The 20,604-nt window shown below is 36.9% G+C and overlaps 1 protein-coding gene across 2 annotated transcripts in view; it reads right to left on the reverse strand.

The window, feature by feature from the left end:
* Positions 1 to 6,073: 6,073 nt before the first annotated feature.
* The window catches only part of LOC121431094 (eyes absent homolog 1-like), a 77,822-nt gene continuing 63,291 nt past the window's right edge, over positions 6,074 to 20,604 (reverse strand). The window contains exons 9-14 of one of the 2 annotated variants that reach the window (XM_041628579.1): positions 17,806 to 17,895; positions 11,502 to 11,560; positions 10,769 to 10,929; positions 9,637 to 9,751; positions 7,254 to 7,476; positions 6,074 to 6,208 (exon numbers count right to left, since the gene is read on the reverse strand). In XM_041628579.1, the coding sequence (XP_041484513.1) occupies positions 6,128 to 6,208; positions 7,254 to 7,476; positions 9,637 to 9,751; positions 10,769 to 10,929; positions 11,502 to 11,560; positions 17,806 to 17,895 (729 nt within the window). In that variant the 3' untranslated portion in view covers positions 6,074 to 6,127. Of the gene's footprint in view, positions 6,209 to 7,253; positions 7,477 to 9,636; positions 9,752 to 10,768; positions 10,933 to 11,501; positions 11,561 to 17,805; positions 17,896 to 20,604 lie in introns of both variants that reach the window. The other variant, XM_041628578.1, reaches the window with a different exon arrangement.

Consider the following 20,604-nt stretch of genomic DNA (forward strand, 5'->3'; position numbering starts at 1 on the left):
GTATCTATCAATAAGATCGCGCGTTGCATATCATGTACGTGTCGGCATTTAAGTACGACTCTAGGTCATACTTAAATCTTTGTGAAACACCCCCCAGGTGTGTGTTTCTTCCTGTCAGTGAATGATGTCCAGCCCTCATAAGCCCAAGTCATTATGTACCTTAACAAATTCTGATCCACTCTCACGCTACAGTCTCACCAGTGAAACTGACCCCAAACCGACCGATGCTGTGTCAGGATCGGGTTTTTGCACTTGCAACAGGGACGGATTCCAGAACATAGTAAATGCATTGAGAATGCCCATCAGATCACAGTGAACAGCCAAGAGGTCTTTGTCTAAAATTGGCAAACCGGGATAGTAGATCATTGCAAGATTCGTAGCTGATGAGAAGTTGCGAATATGTACATGTATATATATAATTGTCCAGGGGGGTGTTTCACAAAGATTTAAGTATGACTTAGGTCGCACTTAAATGTCGACGCGTACATGATATGCAACGCGCAATCTTATTGATCAATACGCAGTAGTGCGCGTCCTCTTGGCATGATCTGACCAATGCTGTCATGCCTTTTATACTGTGCGCAACTAGACATTTAAGTGCGACTCTAAGTCATACTTAAATCTTTGTGAAACACCCCCCAGATTTATGGACCAAACCTTTCTTTTGATTCACAATTTCTTTCCGACAAAGACTGCTTTGCCATAAAGGGCTTTTGACAATAGATTCTCTACGTTCCAGAAAGCGTCTGCATGGTGGTTGCAAAAAAATCCCTATTGGTAAGAATGGAATGGCTGTGGTTGGTCTGGAGTCGGCTTCACTGGGTTGACTTCTGCATTAGCCATGACTTTGGAGATAACCATACTCCGCACTTCAAACCGACTCCAAACTGATTGGAAGTATACTTCATTAATAGATTTTGATCAGTTTGTCGATGTGATCGCTCATTAGGCGTGACTTTTGGCAAGAATCTCATACAGTGCTTCAAAAGAATGAAGGATCTTGGCTGTGAGAGCCTGCATAGATGTTTCTATTGTTATTAACCCTAAAATGACTGGGCTATTTGAGATGTATCGAGGACTGAAGGGGCCATCATGCCCCCCCCCCTTAAGGCCACCGCACACCTTACGACCCAACCAGTCGCCGACTGGCTTGCGACTGGGTGAGGGGAGATGTGATGTCACAGCTCTTGTCAGCTTGAGCGTCGCAGACCGGTCAGAGACAAGTCGCACGGAAAATCAGGATTTGACACGTCGAATCCTTATGACTGGATCGCAAGCTCAATCCAACCTCCAGCCAATCAGACAGCAGAGTTGCATAACGCGTATTATGATAAACGCGCATACGCAGTAGTAAGCGCAATTTCTCAGTTGCTATGCCAAAAAGCAAAAAGTGCATGCGTGAGTCGCAGATCGGATCGCAAGGTGTGCGGTGTCGAGGCTTATGACAGCCTTGCGATTCATCTCCCCTCGCCCAGTCGCAAGCCAGTCGGCGACCGGTCGGGTCGTAAGGTGTGCGGTGGCCTTTACTTTTAGGGTTAAGGTACTTTTGTGTTTGAGAAGATACATATCGAGATGAGAAACAAATGAAACAAGAAATAAGACTTTATTTTGTCTTCATGTCAGTCAGTTTTTAATAATCTTTTCAAGAAAGAAAAATGAAGAAAAGAAAAATGACTTGCTTTTTAAAAGTTCTTTCCTCAAAAAGCTAACAGTAAGTCTTCAAAACACCAAAAAACACACATAAATACAATACACATTATAAACTGAAAAACAGAAACAGAAAAAAATAACGACAAATATGTTTCCATTTTTATACAGATTGTTAACAAAGATTTATATACCAATTATCTTGGTACTCCAAATGACCATATATATATTTCATATATATATATTACAACCATATTCCAGACTTAGCATAGTCTGTGGCAAGTTACCATAAATCTGTTTTTCCCCTCTCTCCCTCTGGTATTTTGCTATGATTTTGAAGAGAGTCCTTCAATGACTTTGTATAAAAGCACACTTTCAGAGCTGATACACATTCCATTAAAAAAAGATGAAAATTCAGCGTTACAAACGGCAAGACGTTTTTACCCACATATAAAAGTTGGCAAAATTCATAAAGACTTCGAAACATTTGATATTACTTTCCGTTCTAATATCAACTCTTAAATTGAGAATAATAATAGGGGCTTGAGCTTCTTGATAGTCCATGCAATATTATTTTCGTTAATTTTTCATTAATCATCTTGAATCACCAGAAGAGCGGGATAATCACACATCATATCAGTTTCCAAAAAATGTACAGTCATCGGATGTCTGGATTATAATAGATCTTCTCATAATATTCACTTAAATATTTCACATACAGCAAAGAGAGAAAATAAAAATACACATACTTGAAACTTGGTAAAGGAAGCCAAAATCAATCTTGAAGCACACTTAGTCAAGTTCTTAGAAAAAGGAGTTCAAAAAATCTGAATAATTTAAAAAAAGGAACTATGTTTTGAAGAAGTATGTATGAATGTAAAAGCCATACATAAGCCTGTATTCTGAAGTTTGGTTTAATCAAACTCTGGTTTAAAATTGTGGTTTAACTATGGATAGCCAATAGTGGCATAAATCTCTAACAGTATAATTTCAATCTATCAGCTCATTTTTCTCTCGAATCATTCATTACTGTTTCGGAAATATGAATAAGATAGCTTTCATCACCATTCACAAGTTAGGAAAGAGCACAGTAAACATATGAAACATACAATGTAAGGAAAATTCTGACATTTTTGGCTTTCCATAATTTTAACACACGGAGTTAGACCATGGTCTAAGTTAAACCTGACTTCAGAATACGGGCCATAGTGTTTGAGGATGTTTCATGAAAGTTGTCGGCACTCAATAGTCACAGTCGAAGACCAGTGCTTCTCCAGCCAATCAAAAACAGGATTTTACAACACAATGTCAGAACTGAGAATTTAGTCAGCGCCGACAACTTTAATGAATCGGTTTTAGAAGCCTAGAAAAATCATTGGTATCTTCATAAGATTGATCTGTTCCCTACATATATGTTGCTGTAACACTGTGTATTGCCTTAAGCGACAATATACATATAAATCAATTAAGCACCCTACATATTGTTAAGGGTTTTTTTCTTTTAATAAAACATCCTTTGGCAACTTAGTCATGTTCAAACAGAGATTTAAAACACAGAACTTGCTACAAAACAACGATATTCACCCTCAGTGGCGTGAACACGGTCAAGAAACATAGCACGGCTTGGTTTAAGATCACATTTTATACAAATCACTAGACATTTTGGCAAAGTGTTCACAAAAAATCTCCTCTTACTTTACAAATATTCAATTGATATTAAAACTTCACATGATAATAATAAGAAGAATAATTAATACCTACATACAGACAACATGAAATCAAGTAATGAACACTTTATACATATAAGTATTGTCTTCTTGTACATCTCTTTTGCAAATAAAATAGAAAGAAAAATGATAGAATATCTCTTTTAAATACCCTAGTTCCCACACAACAATATCTCATGAGTATTAAATCAGGAAGATGCAGAATAAACTTGTCCTACAAGATGCATCGACTTTCAACATCTTCCTTACACAGAAGAGGTTGAGAACATAAACCACGATTGTAGGAGATTTCAATAGAGCAGCCCTATAGTAAGAAATATTTAGCAAAGATTGATCCCCCTTAAAGACAAAAGAGAACCAATTAAAGCTTCCTACAAAGTTCCATTTGTCCAATGTCCAGATATCCATCATCATCATCTTTGATGTGAAACACCCCACCTACAAAAAAAAAAACACTCAAATCAATTAAAGTTAATTTTTTTAAATTAACTCTGTAAATTTTTTTGGCCCTAACGCTTTCTAAACATTACCCATCTTTCATGAAAACAGGAAAGAAAAATAATGTTTTTGTAAGCAAGATTTTGCAAGGGTGGCGAATGTGTGTAAAGGACCGGAAATAATTTGATACTTGCAAATTTATTGCAATCATATTTCTTGCAACAGCCCATGACACATTGCTTTCACATCAAATAGAAGAAAATATTCAAAGAGACCGTTTCAAATCATTCACTGAAAAGGCTCAGTTTTTATACAGACTTGAATTAAAAATTTTTAGTAATCACATATTAAAAGATTTGGTGTCTCAAAAAAAATGCTTGTATAAATAATGTTCAACATATAAAAGCAGATGTGATTTATTGTACAACATTGATTATCTGGACCTCTCAATTATTGTGTTGGAAGTTTGGACTCTCTTTGAAATATCTTTCAATAATATCATTTATCTAATGAGAACAATTAAACAAACCTAGTCTACATGTATGAACACAATCGGTGGACAGAAATCAACAAGGCCGTCTTTTGTTTTAGTAATACTAGTTCTCTTTGGTATGTCCTGATATGAACACAAAAAACAACAAGCCAAATATATTAATACTAAACTTTGAAAACAAAATATATTCATCGAGCCATCATTCATAACATGATTTTTGTTCTCAAAATTTACTCTATAAAAAAAAAATCACACAGACTATTACATTCAAAACCAGTTCATGATAAATAACATTCACATGTGTAATTTCACGTAGGGTCCGGTTGCATAAAACTTCTTTCAATAATAAGAAATGTTAAAAGCTATGGAAACGGTGGCATTTAATTGGTTGATAGCAAAATTGTCATAAGGGTTGTGCATTTGTCATTGATAGCAAGTTTTATGAAACAAGATCCATGGTCTAGTAACACAGAATTTAGTGATAGAGCATAAAACTGAATTTCATGATTGATTGTACATTTGTTGTCAATTAAATTAATTGCAACATTTGTTTTACGATCAATTACTAAACTTTTTTGTAACAAAGCGCAGTTTAATAAAGGGAAAATGTTACAAAGTTTGTACTAAATCATGACACACAAAATATCTCCCTTATGATATGCCTTTTTTTCTGACTGTATTCAGCCTGTAACCTGTCTTTATAAAAACAACTACTATCCTATTTACAGTTCCAAAACATTTCTTTATTTCATTTTATGTCCTGAATTTATACATTTACTGCTTGATGTTATAGAGCAACTTGTCTTCATGGAAGATAAAAAGTTCATGTTGTGGGTAAAATGATCTTTAAAAATTCTTGCAATAATACATCATTTTGAAAATTCCCATGCTTCTATTCAACTGCATTAAAACTTCAATTCAGTAACTCTTTGGAAATTATTTTCGGAGGAAATAATGACATTTGAACATTTTTACTATATTATCTATATTTCTTTTAAAAAAATCTTCACTTACATGATTTATTCTTCATCAATAATAATTTCTCGGTGGAAAAAAAATATCACAAATATCATTATTTCTGAAATACAATAAATTAAATATACACCTGAAACTCTTATGATAATGAAAAAGAACAACTGACTTCCGGAGCAGCGAAAGCCTATATACCACAATCTAAGAGGATTCTTAGAGGGGAAATAAAAGAGCCAATCCGATGAAATCAAGCTTGATTTATTTCATCCCGTAGAGAAACACGGAGACGACTCCAAAGTCCTGAGTGATTCCATGGGGCCAACATTAACCTTCAAAACACGCAACTCCATCTTCCACAAAGATACCAATATTCACAGATCTGAATATATATATATGTATATATATTCACCAGTTGCCATGGAAACGGCAGTTTCGTCTCCGTCGGAAGGCTTCACCTTGTTTTCTCCGCGGCGTCTAAATATATTCCCCGACGCAACTAAGTTCGAGCTGCCGATTAACATCAAACACATTACTCTGCCCATGCATCCCATCATCTACATTTGAATGTCATCGCTATGGCAAGTTCATCGATTTGTTCTGCTTATCAGTCTTTCGCACATAATTTTTTTTTTTTAGCACCAATGGCATTTTCCAAGAGGTGAATGTCCAGGATACAGGAAGGGAGGGGGAGTGAAAAAGGAGGTGTGGGGAGGGGCAAGATAGAAAATAGATCAAAGATGGTGTATCTAGAGTAACCCACCGGACTGTAAGGGGGGTGGTGGTGACAGAGGAGGGGGTGGGGGTGACGGAGAAGGGGGTGGGGGTGGATGGCATCGTTCGGGATTGATATTCAGAGGTATCCAAGATCAAGTGCATGATGTAACGCTGCTAAGTCCGAGTGGCTCGTTACCCGCCAAAAAGGAAAGTCCAACTGAAACAAAGACAGAAATTTTGGGAAATCATTATCATCTTTATCACCATAGTCATCATCATTAGGATGAAAATCACTGAATCTAAATTTATCACAGCCTATCTAATGGGGAGTTGCAAGAAACTTGCAATCAATTTTAAGATCATTAAACCAGTTTTAAGTCTTGATATCAATCGCAAATTTGCAATTGATGGTCGGTCCGTTTCCATCAACATTTGTTTATTTAAAATAATAATAATATAGGATATTTATAATGCGCACATATCCACCTTGTTAGGTGCTCAAGGCGCTCCTATATTACCCGGCTAAGCTAGGCGGTACCCATTTACCTCACCTGGGTTGAGTGCAGCACATTGTGGATCAGTTTCTTGCTGAAAGAAATTACGCCATGGCTGGGATTCGAACCCAAGACCCTCTTGTTTCAAAGTCCGAAGACTAATCCACTTGGCAACAACGCTCCACATTGATTGATCTTTTTGAAAATTGATCTAATCACTTGTGAATTTTCAACTTATATTTGCAATTGTTTGCAAACATTTCCTTGTAACGTCCCCTAAGGCTTCGGTAACAGATGCAATGATATTGAACTATCGTCCTACATTGACTGAAAGTGTAGTGACTGTTGTATCACTTTTCACCGACTGATTCTTCACCTTTTTCTGTTGATCGTATATGTGGGCCCTCACTCGAGAATGTTCCTCGCTTTCTAAAGAAAGGCCCTTTGAACACTAACACAACAAATTCTGAGATAACAGCAAGCTACATATAAAGATTGTAATCCTGATATTTTGGCTCTATTCCATGTTTACAAAAGAAGTGGAATGTACCTTTGTTTCTAAATTTTTGTCAAGGATAATATTTTGGAGCTTCTAATTGAATATTGTACTGTAAGATTTAAGACACGTTTGAGTTAATGATATATTTTATAATTCATCAAACAATGAATTTCAGACTTTGAATATCAATAATCATTAGATGATAATTTTGTAGACATCATCAATTTTACTTCCAGAGTTTAACGTTGAAGATGAAATCAATTCGTTACCTGTTTAGCAGCCGTCTCCTCGTCCTTCGCATCACCGATAGCGACGTACGTCACCTTACGACCGAACCTCGCTACGATTCGTTCAAAGCAGCTTTCCTTCCCAACTCTTGTCGCGCTGTACACATTCTCAATGTTGAACACTCCTCCTAGGCCGTAGAGCAGGACTTTGGCAACGGCAGGGACAAGTTGTGTCGTTGTCACTAAAACATTGATGCAGTTTGATCTGTCAGGAAAATATATCGAGAGAGCTTTTTCAATTCATGAGAATATAATTGGGCAAAATGCACATTTAATTACATCATTCTATAATCATCATGAATAGTAAGAACACATTGCTTGAGAATAACTAGTTTGTAGTTGTGTTTTGAATAAATTCCAAGTGGTCTCGCTGACTCATTTTCTGTAAGTTTAAAGAGAAAAACAAAGATTGTGTATGAATGAAGAGTGAATACAGAAAAGTCATACATATATTAACATTGTCATCCAGTATTTGACTACCGTTACCCCTTTTATTCTTCCAAGTCAGCTATTGATACAAAATACATTCCATATACAATGGTGGATCCAGGATTTGTAATAGAAGGGGCAACTGTGACCATTTTTAATAGACTTAAATGTAGCTAAATCAATACATATGTTTCATGAGTGATTCTCAAGACATAAGCCCGTATTCTGAAGTCAGGTTTAACTTAGACCATGGTCTAACTCTGTGCTAAAATTATGGGGAGCCAAAATTTGAAAATTACGTTGTTTACGGTATATTTCTTATGTTTAATATTTTGCTTTCATTATGAAGAAAAAATACTTCAAAATACTAAATGTATAATTCCCAGATTAATATGGACAATTTGGGTGTCCTATGAATTGATCGATTGAATGTGAACTGTGGATTTGTGCCCAACTGGCTCTCCATAGTTAAACCACAACTTTAAACCAGGGTTTAATCTAAACCTGAGTTCAGAATACGGGCCATAGTGTGCATCCCTTGCACCCGCCCAAACCTTGATCAACTTGTGATAGAACTCAGATTTTTTCGGCATATGAAGAACAAGTGGAATGCCTCTGGCCGTCTCACCTGCATCACGCGGTTCAATATAGCAGCAGTGCTGACTTTGCATACTACTCTAACTCGCACAAGATGTTCAGTGATACATGGTTACTCTTATGTCCTCTTTTTATGAACTAGACCAATAAATTTACAGAGATATGATGGTTATTCAACAAAAAACCCCAACATGGCCAAAGTTCATTGACCTTACATGACCTTTGACCTTGATCATGTGACCTGAAACTGGAACAGGATGTTCAGTGATACTTGATTACTCTTACGTACAAGTTTCATGAATCAGATCCATAAACTTTCAAAGTTATGATGGTAATTCAACAGATACACCCAATTCGGCTAAAGTTCATTGACCTCTGACCTTGGACATGTGACCTGAAACACGCACAGGATGTTCAGTGATACTTGATTACTCTAATGTCCAAGTTTAATGAACTAGACCAATAAACTTTCAAAGTTATGATGGTAATTCAACAGATACCCCCGATTCGGCCAAAGTTCATTGACCCTAAATGACCTTTGACCTTAATCATGAGACCTGAAACTTGCACAAAATGTTCAGTGATGCTTGATTACTATTATGTCCAAGTTTCATGAATCAGATCCATAAACTTTCAAAGTTATGATGGGAATTCAACAGATATCCCCAATTCGGCCAAAGTTCATTGACCCTAAATGACCTTTGACCTTGATCATGTGACCTGAAACTTGCACAAAATGTTCAGTGATGCTTGATTACTATTATGACCAAGTTTCATGAATCAGATCCATAAACTTTCAAAGTTATGATGGGAATTCAACAGATATCCCCAATTCGGCCAAAGTTCATTGACCCTAAATGACCTTTGACCTTGGTCATGTGACGTGAAACTCATGCAGGATGTTCAGTGATACTTGATTAACCTTATGTCCAAGTTTCATGAACTAGGTCCATATATTTTCTAAGTTATGATGACATTTCAAAAACTTAACCTCTGGTTAAGATTTCGATGTTGATTCCTCCAACATGGTCTAAGTTCATTGACCCTAAATGACCTTTGACCTTGGTCATGTGACATGAAACTCTAATAGGATGTTCAGTAATACTTGATTAACCTTATGGCCAAGTTTTATTAACTAGGTCTATATACTTTCTAAGTTATGATGTCATTTCAAAAACTTAACCTCAGGTTAAGATTTGATGTTGACGCCGCCGCCGCCGCCGCCGCCGCCGCCGCCGCCGCCGTCAGAAAAGCGGCGCCTATAGTCTCACTTTGCTTCGCAGGTGTGACAAATAAAACAAGACTTGTGTTGAGGGATACACCTAAACTCATTTCTTACCTTGAGTGAATAATTGATAGAGATTTGAGAGCGATGGTAAGCCATGAATCCGTCATAGCTTCAATCTCTGCTCGTAATTGTAGCCACTGTTCCCTCTTCTGTGGTCCGAGTAGGCCTAAAACCAAAAAAAAATCAAAAATCAAAGTAAAATTAATTCCTAGAGCTTTATTTTTAATTATATTGTTACATCATTTGTTCTGTAGTTATACTCATTGTAAATATGTTACTTTTGTGATATACCACTATGTAAAGGGGCCCCGTCAACAAGCTGTGCTTCACTTGGGTCCCACACATATCATTCTGAGTTCTATGATGTTATGCTTTATTCCACTGTTTGTGTTTGATAATCTTTGAATAAAACACTACACCATACTACTGATATAACCATCTGCACTACAAACTGCATTGCTTGTGAATGCAAAGAAAATGTATAGTAATATTGATGAGTACAGAACTTTGGCTGAACACCGTTTTTTCTTTCAAACAATGCTAACATATTAAAAACTCAAAATATTTAAAAATTATTAAAAATAATTTCCTATATCAATCATAAATTAGTCTACTAATATACTAGTATTTGGCCAAATTATATTTATCAGTCTATCAATTTAAATCAATCCACAAATACATCTATACATACATATCTTGGTGTGTATCTATTTACGTATATATCTATTGATCGATCTATCAATCAATCTGTGTTCTGCCTAAACCTGCCAATGTAATTATCAATCTACTACTATAACATGCTGATGTAATTATCAATGTATCTCAATGGGTGATTTCAAGTTCAGTGTTGACCTTTTGGTGTTGGTGTTAGGTAAACTTTTACACTATTTATCCCGAAAAGTCACTCACTAGTTGTTGAGATGTCAATAATGTGATCTGGATCAGTTTTGCAAACTCTGAAAAAGTTTTGGAGCTAGGGGAAGCAATCCAAATTTCAACACCTGAACACCAAGGCCAACACCGGACTTGAAATCACCCAATGTACCTCTTACTTCTATCTCCCTCAAACACTTTTGCTCTCATCATTTTCATCTATCTCTTATTCTAAATCCCTCCATCCATCTATCTACCTATCCAATGTTTTCATTCTCCATCTTGTGGAATAATCAATCAAGATACTAACCGCCCACATTGTTCTTGTACGAGCTGTAAATCTCCTTGATTCTCCTATACCGGTATGCGAGCTTCCTCATCCAATCGACTCCGCCCCTTACACCGGTAGCGAGACATAGGTTAGCACTGGTAGCAGCAGCATGGAACCCGTCAGTCTGGAAATTATAATTACTGCTTGAGAAAGACAAGAGAGGACACAAATTATCATCAAGAAATCAATAAATGAATACAAAAACATCAATACAGAATTAAAACAGAAAGTTGTTTTATATAGTAGAAATTTATGTTGTAGCATTATTTCTTAAATCATTTGATTCACTAGAACAAAAGGGGAACAGAGGGAGGGAAATGCTAATGGAGATTTCTTTAATTATTCAAAGTAATGTTACCAAATGCAACTTTATTATTTAATTTTTTTTTCTTGCTTAATTACTTCATAACACTGATAATGTAATATTATCACCAAAACAAAACTGTTCAGATCGTAAAAGGAATCTCATTCTTTAAGGAATTTAAATGTTGAAGAGCAAAATTAGATCTTATTCCATTTTACTAAATATGTGTCTTAAAGGCCATAAAAATATTGATATATATGTGTGAATTAGATTGAGATATTGGAAAACAACATTAAAATTCATAATGCAAAATGGAATATTCTTATCATACGTCTTTATTTGTTTAGAGGCTACTTTGATCACAAATTTGTTATCACAATTGTGTCTCGACAAAACTTTGTATCCTACCTCAAATCTTGCCCGTTATCGTCTGATGCTACATCGTCTATGTGCACCTGATCACATTCCTGAAATGAAAATAATAATATTCCAAAGTTTACAAGTAAATACTTTATCAGTGTTCAAGAATGTCAGAAGGAACCCAAACATCACACTAAACAAAGAAAGGATGAAACAATGAAAAGGAACAAAGGGGATAGCTGTTTTACATCAAAAATTAAAATTTGAATATGGAGGGGGGGTAAAGGGGTCGAGGATAGAGAGAGCGATGTTGGAGGGAAATGGAGGGAAAGAGCTGCGGGAGAGGAGAGATAGTAAAGAGTGGGGAGGGGGGATTAAAGAGAAAGCAAAGCACGGGGATGGGGTGCTTTATGTTGGCTTGTGGAATGGGAGTGGGGCAGATATAATGTAAGTCCTTCAAGGGATATATATAGAGAGAGGAAACAGAAGAGAAAGGAGAAGAACAAGAGGAGAGAGAGAAGAAAAGAAGAAGGAACAATAAGGAAATGGAGAAGAAAGGGTCAACAGCAAAGACAGAGCTCGTACACAGGGTTGGAAAATAGAAGATCTTACAGAAAAGGGGGCAGGGGAACATTATTTGACAGGAGACCATCATAAATAGGAAAGGGATGGGTGAGGGTGGGGGAGGGGGGAGGACGATAAACACATGACAAATGGGGTGCTAATTTGTGATGAAGTTTGGAGTTAATGAGATGAGACAAGATCGATTCTGTTAATGGTGGTCCCCCATCCTCAATAGCAGGTCCCTGGTGGGCCAGCCACGGCTGATATTAGATACCCTGCCTAATCAAGCTCCGAGGCCACTGAAAAGGAGGTCTCAACCACTGTGTTTATCAAAGCACAATTAGTGAAGGACTATCGACAACTCCCACGAGACTGGTATAAATGAGTATACCCCCACACCAGCGCAAATCAAAGTCCTACAATTTATCTTGTCCTTAAAAATATAGGGCTGTTTTCTTTTTTACGTAATTCATGCATCCATTAGACCTATACGCTCAATCACGAGTGCTGCATTTCATATATAGTCATAACCCAGAAAGAAGGGTTCAAATCAAGGATTAAGGATGAAGTCTCTATAAACATATCAAAATAATAATAGGCAAAGTTCAAATAAACATGTTTCCAGAAAGCAATTTTAGGCCTGAAAAAAATTGAACTTAATTTTTCCTGTGTCTTTTTATTCCATATTAGTTATTGCTAAATAATCATACACTAATTTACAGGGTTTTCTAAATCTGCAATTTACATCATAGCCTAGGGCCACAAGGCCTATATCTGGCATTTGGGGGTTAAATTGATTGCCGTTGGTCCTTATTTATTGATTTTTTTTCTCTGCCTTTATACTTTCCGGACTAAATGTATGTTTGAACATTTGTTTCCAGAAGAAATCAACAGCTGTTAAATACGTATGATCTTCATCCCTTTCTCACAAGATTAAAACTCCCCATTCTTTTGTTCACTTGTCATTGTGAGTGAGTTTTATATGATCCTGGTTTCCTGCAGGCTTTAATGATATGTGCTGCTAATTATTTTTGATGCCAGGGCTTTCAAGCAAGGCGAGCAGGGCGGTCCCCGATGCCTGATAAATCCTAGCACTCCTCACACCAGCGCAAGACGGGCGACCTTAATAGATTTCTCCTCCGGAGGAAAATGGCACTTTTTCTTCTACGGATAGCTATGTTCTTATCTCCATCCTGTCATTTTCTTTGTATTGAAGGTCTTGATTAACCATTCATAAGTAATTTCCTATTAATACTATATCGTGGAAAATGAACATGAACAGAGCATCAATCAATGTAATTGTCATCAGAATTACCAAGGTAATCATTTACTTTCACCTGTTCAACATAGCTTGGTTTTAGTCTAACACATTGTCCATATACAGCCTTGCCTGAGGAAAGCAAGAGGAAAACATTATGGCCAGGCAGCAGGCCCATACGATGAAATTCCTATCGATGCTTTTAAGAAATTGAACTTCAAATGTGGCTAGTTTCAGAGATCCAAATAAGCTACAGTACAAACTGATAATGGTGCTCATCTTGGAGGATAAGAAAGGGGAATGGATTGATAAGATTTTAACTAACCGGTTTTCACCCCTCTTTTTCTTTCTTTTAATTTTTTTAAGAGTCCTATTTATGCTATTTTTTACTCGGAGGTGCATGCTACGTTGATGTTGGAGGAAAAGTCAACTTGGTTAATTGGAAGGGATGCAATTTTCCGTAAGGATCAGTGCATGCTGTTAAATGCTGCCATCTTCATCAAACCAGAATTACAATCATAATGATCACATTTAAGCAGGTTTTCAACGAACGTTGCATTATTCTTACCAGTATTTTTTTTTTCAATGGTTATAAACATGCCTTTAATACGTCTACGATCAGTATTACATTTAAAATGAAATGAGGAAGGACGCACCTTTATTTTTAAATAGCATGCAACAAAAGCCGGATTTCAGCCAGAAAATGAGTACCGGTAGCATATATGCGTCCAAAGTGAGAAGGAACATGGGAACGATCAACTTTCTTTTTACTGTCCCCAGAGAATTCTCCAAAGAAACTGTTGCAAAATCTTTCTTACTTTGTGATTTGACTGTGCAGATTTTGTCGACTGTTGCTCGTATAAATGGGAATGCCTTTTGGGCATCTTTAAACTCTCCTTCAATTCAGGCTCTATTTAATTCCACAACATCTTTCCTCCAAATGTGCGAGAAAAAAAACTATAATCCCTCAATACATATAATAGTCCAAACATACAGCAATTTCAGCTAGGAAAATTTTCCTCTTTTTTCACCCGGCGAGCTTTTGAGAGGTTTAAACTTTTCTTAAAGGCTAAAGCAATGTTTGGTTATCGTAATTATCGGTACCAGTAATATGCCTACGTACATGTACTTTGCATCTATACGATGGAATTTATCCACAATGGGTAATATCAGAAGTTATGCTTTCCAAATAAATTTACATAAACAAGGGATTTCTTCTTATCAAGATTTCAAAAGTAATTCTGAACAACAAATAGGAAAGTTGGCCTATTAATTTCTGTTAATTTGTTTACCTCAAAAGCCAATCACAGCTTGTCGTTTTGTCTCTTTTGGTTCTATTATATATTGTTTTGTTCAAGCATTCTGTTCATTGCAATTGTACTATGATGAGGGCATGTCAAACAGCTTTAGTAGGTCTGTTTTTAAGGCTATCTATTACTTTCCGTCTACCAGATGGCAACTTTCATACTCCACTAAGAGTTATTACAATCCGTAAAGGCCTAACTGTAACATTCTGCATCCGAATGATATTAAATCGGGACATTACAGATGTAAGGCCTAGATCGGAATGAGATGTTTTACATTCTTTTCAGTTTAAATATATACATATCTCAACACAGCAAAAATAGCAATGAATGGTATGTATCACTTGTTTGAATATCTGGGGATTTCAGCTTTAAAACCACACAACCAGTAGAGAAGAAAGTGAAAAGAATGGAGCGTGAATTAAAGAAAAAGCAGAGTAAGTAGGGCTCTAATGGAGTAGGTCTTTGAATGAGTCTTCTCTTTCTTTCTCTCTCTCTCCTGGGCCATGCCTGGGCCAAGGATTTTGGCCAAAGGCAGGCAGCTTTGGCATGTTTATACGTGGTTTAATTGCCTGTCTTAGAAATGTTTAGAATAATAACAGGGAATAAAGGTACACGCCTCCGGCAAACTTCTTGTGGTATTTATTCGTTCTTTTCCCCCTATTTTATGGTCATTTTCTGGTAGCTTGCTTTTGAATTCCTTGATTTTTGCTTTCCTCATTCCCTTTTCCCTGTTTATTTCATCTGTCATGACTGAATGTGTTCTTCATAATATTCCCTTTTTTCTGCCAACATTCAATAACAAGTCATTTTTCAACTATTACAGTCAGTCATTCTCCACCTCATTATTACCAAACTTAAAAGTTTTGTTGCAAAGAAAAGTCCATATTCACTTGTTTCCTTCATAGGTTTTGTACAGGGCCTATCTGATTCCAGTAGGGCCCGGGTCAGTTTCAGTTTGAGAAATTTTATTTTGGAATTGCACGGTAACATTCCATGATCTGCATGCAAAACTAATAATTGGCTCATGGTTTCCTTCAACATATTCAACTTGCACAGTACACGTTTGATGGAAAATGCCAAATATAACAAACAGCAGGGTGCTATAAAAGCACTTGCCCGATTGCCTGGGACAATTAAAAGTAAGAGTCCAGCAAGTGTTTTGAAGTAAAGAACAAAACTACTTGCCCAAATTGGGCAAGCAAAATTCTCACAGTAGAATGACCAAAATTAGGGTCAATATGATATGATATTGTCCCTAATTTTGGTCATGGCAGGCAAGCTAAAATCACTTTGGAAAAAGAATTACAATTAAAAGGTAGATATGTTCATTTCAAAATAGAGTTATGGTTTATATAACCACAAAACTTTCTTTCGGAGTGGTAAAACTTTTTTAAAGGATTTTTTCGGGCAAGTGAAATAGATTTTTGGGCAAGTATATTCCAACTATTCAAAAATTTACTTGCACAAACAGGCAAGCGCTTATAGAAAGTTATATAGCACCCTGCAAACAGGTATTTACATGTATTTCTGCAATATTTATTCTTTGTTTACTATACTTCAACAAGGTTTCAGATTTGGGCAACAAACTCGAATTATACTACATTTTACAGTAAATATTGGCAGATATGACATATACTGTATGCATAAAAAGTACATTGTATTTCATTATCACTATTCAATCCAGTTTTGAAATTATATTTCCTTGAATTCGCATCATGGCAACCATTTGATCTGGCGATCATACTCATAATCTGCGACCAAGGAGGACGATTTGAGTAGGCCTATATTATATTAACTGTAATACACTAAAGACTACATTTGAATTCAGATTCATATTCATGTATTGGAAAATTCTTTTTTGTTCCCAATGACTATTGGCTTGAGGAAAATTGAATGAATGTTTGAAATAAAATTTACAGAAAGATTAAAGAAGGAAGAGAAAAGAGAAGAACAAAGAGTCAGAAAGAGATGAGAGGACGATTTGGATAGGAAAATAGGATAGAAAGATGGAGAGGACAGAAGAGTGAGCAAAGGAGAGGGGAGGAGGGATAAGAAATAGAACGAGAAGGATGGCAAAATAAAAAAGAGAGAATTAGGATGGAAATGGGATGTGTCAAACCAATGATCACATCAGAAATGAAAATTAGATTACGACGACAAAAATGACAAGAAAATTTGATTAGTTTTGCAAGATGCAGGGGAGGAATGAGCATTTTGGTAATTCCCTCATGTCGCTCCCCCGCGTCTTGCCTTTGCAATTTCAACCAATTTCAGTCCCAGTTCCACTGCTCTCGCCTCAATCAAGTCCATACTGGGATTGAGGGAACGGGGATAAAAAATGGAAACACATTGAGAAGATAGTGAGGTTTTCGAGACTGATGTTGTAACAGCGTTGGAATGAAATAGAGTGAAGCAATGCACTTGATGTAATAATCCTAGTAATAATCGGGGAAAATCTCTAGAAATTAGGAGGAAAGGTAAACGATTTTCAAGGCTACGTTCCAAGGATTAAAGACGAATAATTTTGCCCGTCTTTGGCGATCTCTTGAGTGCGCAACGTCTAATCCTGCGGTAATCCCCCAATCTCTCAACGAAACAAAAAGCTTGCGAGGAGTAGTACTACTTCACATCATCTTACCACTGCGCGGAATGTAGGATTCCCTCTCCGTCATGTAATACTACCCCCTCTAGGGACAAGTATATGCCATGTTTCCCAAGCTTCATCCCCGTGTATTTGCCTCTTGCCCTGTTAACTTCAATTATTCATCAAATTGACACAAAACATGCTTCTTTCTTTGTTTTGAGATTTCTTTTTTCCTCTCTCACTTGTATTTCATATTTTGGATCTCCAGGAATGATGTCACCAAAACTTTATGAAGATGGATAGTGAAATAACAGTCAATATTTTTTTTCCTCAAAATGGACTCTTCCCAGCTATTCCCCTTCCAAATACAATTTTATTACATGTATGAATAAAATTTCATGCCGAGAGAATGAAGACATTCAGGATGTTTACTTGGACTTTGTCTTGTGCTGTTAATGGCCAATAAAATTTTTGAACTTGTCATTCCAACAAATTTACAAATAATATTTTAGCTAAAAAATGATATCATGAATGACTGGCACTATTGTCAGATACAATTACCCATGTTGCATTTTTTTCTCTGATTTAAACTGGAGTTTAAATTAAGGGCATATGTGTCCAAATGTACAAGTTTCTTACCTCTAAATCATTGAAAAACAAATGCATGTCTGCAAGGTTGAATATCATCTCTTCCATTCGAAGACCTAATGATACAGCTGCTGGAGCATCCTGGGTAATTAAGAACAATGGGGACAAATCAAGGTAAATGTATAGATAGTGATACGGGAGAAAGATAGCTGCTGAAGCATTGTCGGTAATTAAAACATTGGAGAACAAATCTAAGGTAAAATCACAGAAAGCAATAGGGGATGAGCTGGTAAAAAAATCCTTTCAGACAGCAAAATCAGAGGTAGATATATCATGGCTTAATATTAATCCTGAATACAGAACCATTTATAATAAGATTACATTTGATAAAAGGGAAAATTCACAAGTGTTCCTTTTGCAACATTGTACAAACTGCATTTTTTTTGGTCTATTTATATATTTATTTCTTGTTTTCAGTTCATGGAAAGGCAATAAACCTTAAGTACATTAAGTCAACATTAGAGCACATACAATAAATTCATTTCATTAAATATAACATCCCAGTGAGACAGAGTACAAGATATGTCATTCTTAAGTATAAATTTACCCTGGAGAGTTGGAAAAAAATACAAAGGGATAAATTAAGAATCAAATCAATAAATACTAGCGGACCATGAGAAGTTATTTCAGGATACTTTCAACACCCTCAAAACTACAAGACTATTAACCCAGATTTTCCCTCTGCAACATCTTACTTTTCGGCTATATTCCGATCGAAGGGGGGAAAAAGACGGCACTTTCGCAATAAATATAAGGGTAGAGAATGCAATAACTGGTACCAATGGATTGGTAGAGCATCTAGATAATGAAAGGTCCTTTCATTGCGCTCTTTCTACGCTTCATCTTCTCTTCTCTTTGTTAATCCACAGGGAAAGGGAACGAGAGACTACTATTCAATCAACGGCACTCTTAACCTTTTCTGCTGCTGACTTCTTTTTTATGCGTGTGGCAAGCCGCACAGGCCATCGGGGGTTATGAGGAGAAGAAGGTGGGATAGGTAGGAAGTATGATGGCATAAAGAGGAATAAACTGTCTGCTTTGAACCTGAAAAGGGTGTATTTAAGGATTAATACCCAAATGATTTCATATCGCCTAGCATGCATTGGCCGGTGCCAAGCGCTTGGCTGTATGGGACCGCACCGAATTCGCTACATATAACCTGTAGGTCCATGTAACTGCTATGTACTCCGCAACACACAAGAGACCTTAGCCCCGTTTCATAAATACATCATCAAACTGTAACTGTTTAAAACTCCATGTAAACAAGATTTGCCATCACCTGTAAGATTGATTGATCGCATCTTGTTAAGTTACAACACCCTCATGTGACACTATCTTCCCAATAAGAACCCTCACCCAAATGCCTGTGCTGTGTCCTTTTACCAGGAGTCAACCAACATGCACAGGTCAGTGTTATGCGTCTTTTACAGTGGCTTATCCACATTTCCCATTGTTTTGTCCATGACAAAGTGCAAGGATTATTATTATAATAATCTAATAATACTACTAATATAGGCATATTCACCTAGGGTAGCCACTTCAGTTTCGAAAACCGTTCTACCATCAGGCCCTGCTATTATTATTACCCCGGCTTTAGCTGGGCTGCCTAGGTGCTCAAGCATTCAAGGAATTTCTTCCTGCCTGGTACCCATTCACCTCACCTGGGTTGAGTGCAGCACCATGTGGATGAGTTTCTTGAGGGAAATTACGCCATGGCTGGGATACGAACCCACAACCCTCTGTTTAAAAGTCAGAAAACCAATCCACTGGGCCACAATGCTCCACTTATTATTGATTAAAAGATGCTTGCAGTATCCCTGTAAGGATGTGGCTCTTTTGGTATATTCGTTGTCCCTCATCCTTGCGGTCTGTACTGACTCAATCTTGCCATTGAAATGGGTTTCTGAGCTTGAATCCCAGCCATGGCATGTTTTCCTTCAGCAAGAAATTTACCCATGTTGTGCTGCACTCAACCCAGGTGAGATGACTAGGTACCCAGCAAGATGCACAAAGTGCCTTTAGCAGCTAAAGCTATAAAACCAGAGTAATATTAGGTGGTTTCAGACCGCCTCGAAGTTCCTCAGTTCCAGGTATTCTCTGATCGGGAAATTTACCCCGATCAGAAAATACCAGGTATTTTGGTAATGTGAAAGCAAACTAGGCGTAATTTCCCCCAAAGAAAATACCCGCTAAATAGTAGGTACTTGGCGAAATTACGAGAACTTTCGCGGGGATTTTTCCAAGGTTGCAGGTATTTTGGCAATGTGAAAGCAATTTACGGGAACTTTTAGCCCAGCGTGTCGTTGGGCGCGGCGTCCTGGGTGGCTGCTGGGCTAGTGATTTTGAATCTCGCGCCTTGCCTGCTTATCAGACCATAATGCACATGCTCGTAACTTCGGGAACTTATCCCGAAAGGGTATGTTTCTGGGCGGTGTGAATGCAGGAATAATGGCATTTTTTAGACGAAGAGTTCTCGTAATTTAACGGGGATTCTTGTGATCAAGGCGGTTCGAAACCACCTATTGTGCATAATTGACTAGGCAACTAGATAATCACCACCTCAAAATGCTATACTATATTATTAATCCTGTTGTTCTTCCGAGTGACTTGAAGGGGCACTGAACTCAAAACACTATATGCCATATGCCTACGAAAATCAGGTTAGGTTTGATATCCTTCCATCAATTAATCAGAATTATATGGCGAATTTTGTGGGTTTTCTGATGGTCACCTGATGAATTTTGGAAAACAGTCAGTAATGCATGGATGCAGTGTTATTTCTTGGCTAAC

Source organism: Lytechinus variegatus, chromosome 17 (genome assembly GCF_018143015.1).
Source record: "Lytechinus variegatus isolate NC3 chromosome 17, Lvar_3.0, whole genome shotgun sequence".
Classification (NCBI taxonomy): domain Eukaryota; kingdom Metazoa; phylum Echinodermata; class Echinoidea; order Temnopleuroida; family Toxopneustidae; genus Lytechinus; species Lytechinus variegatus.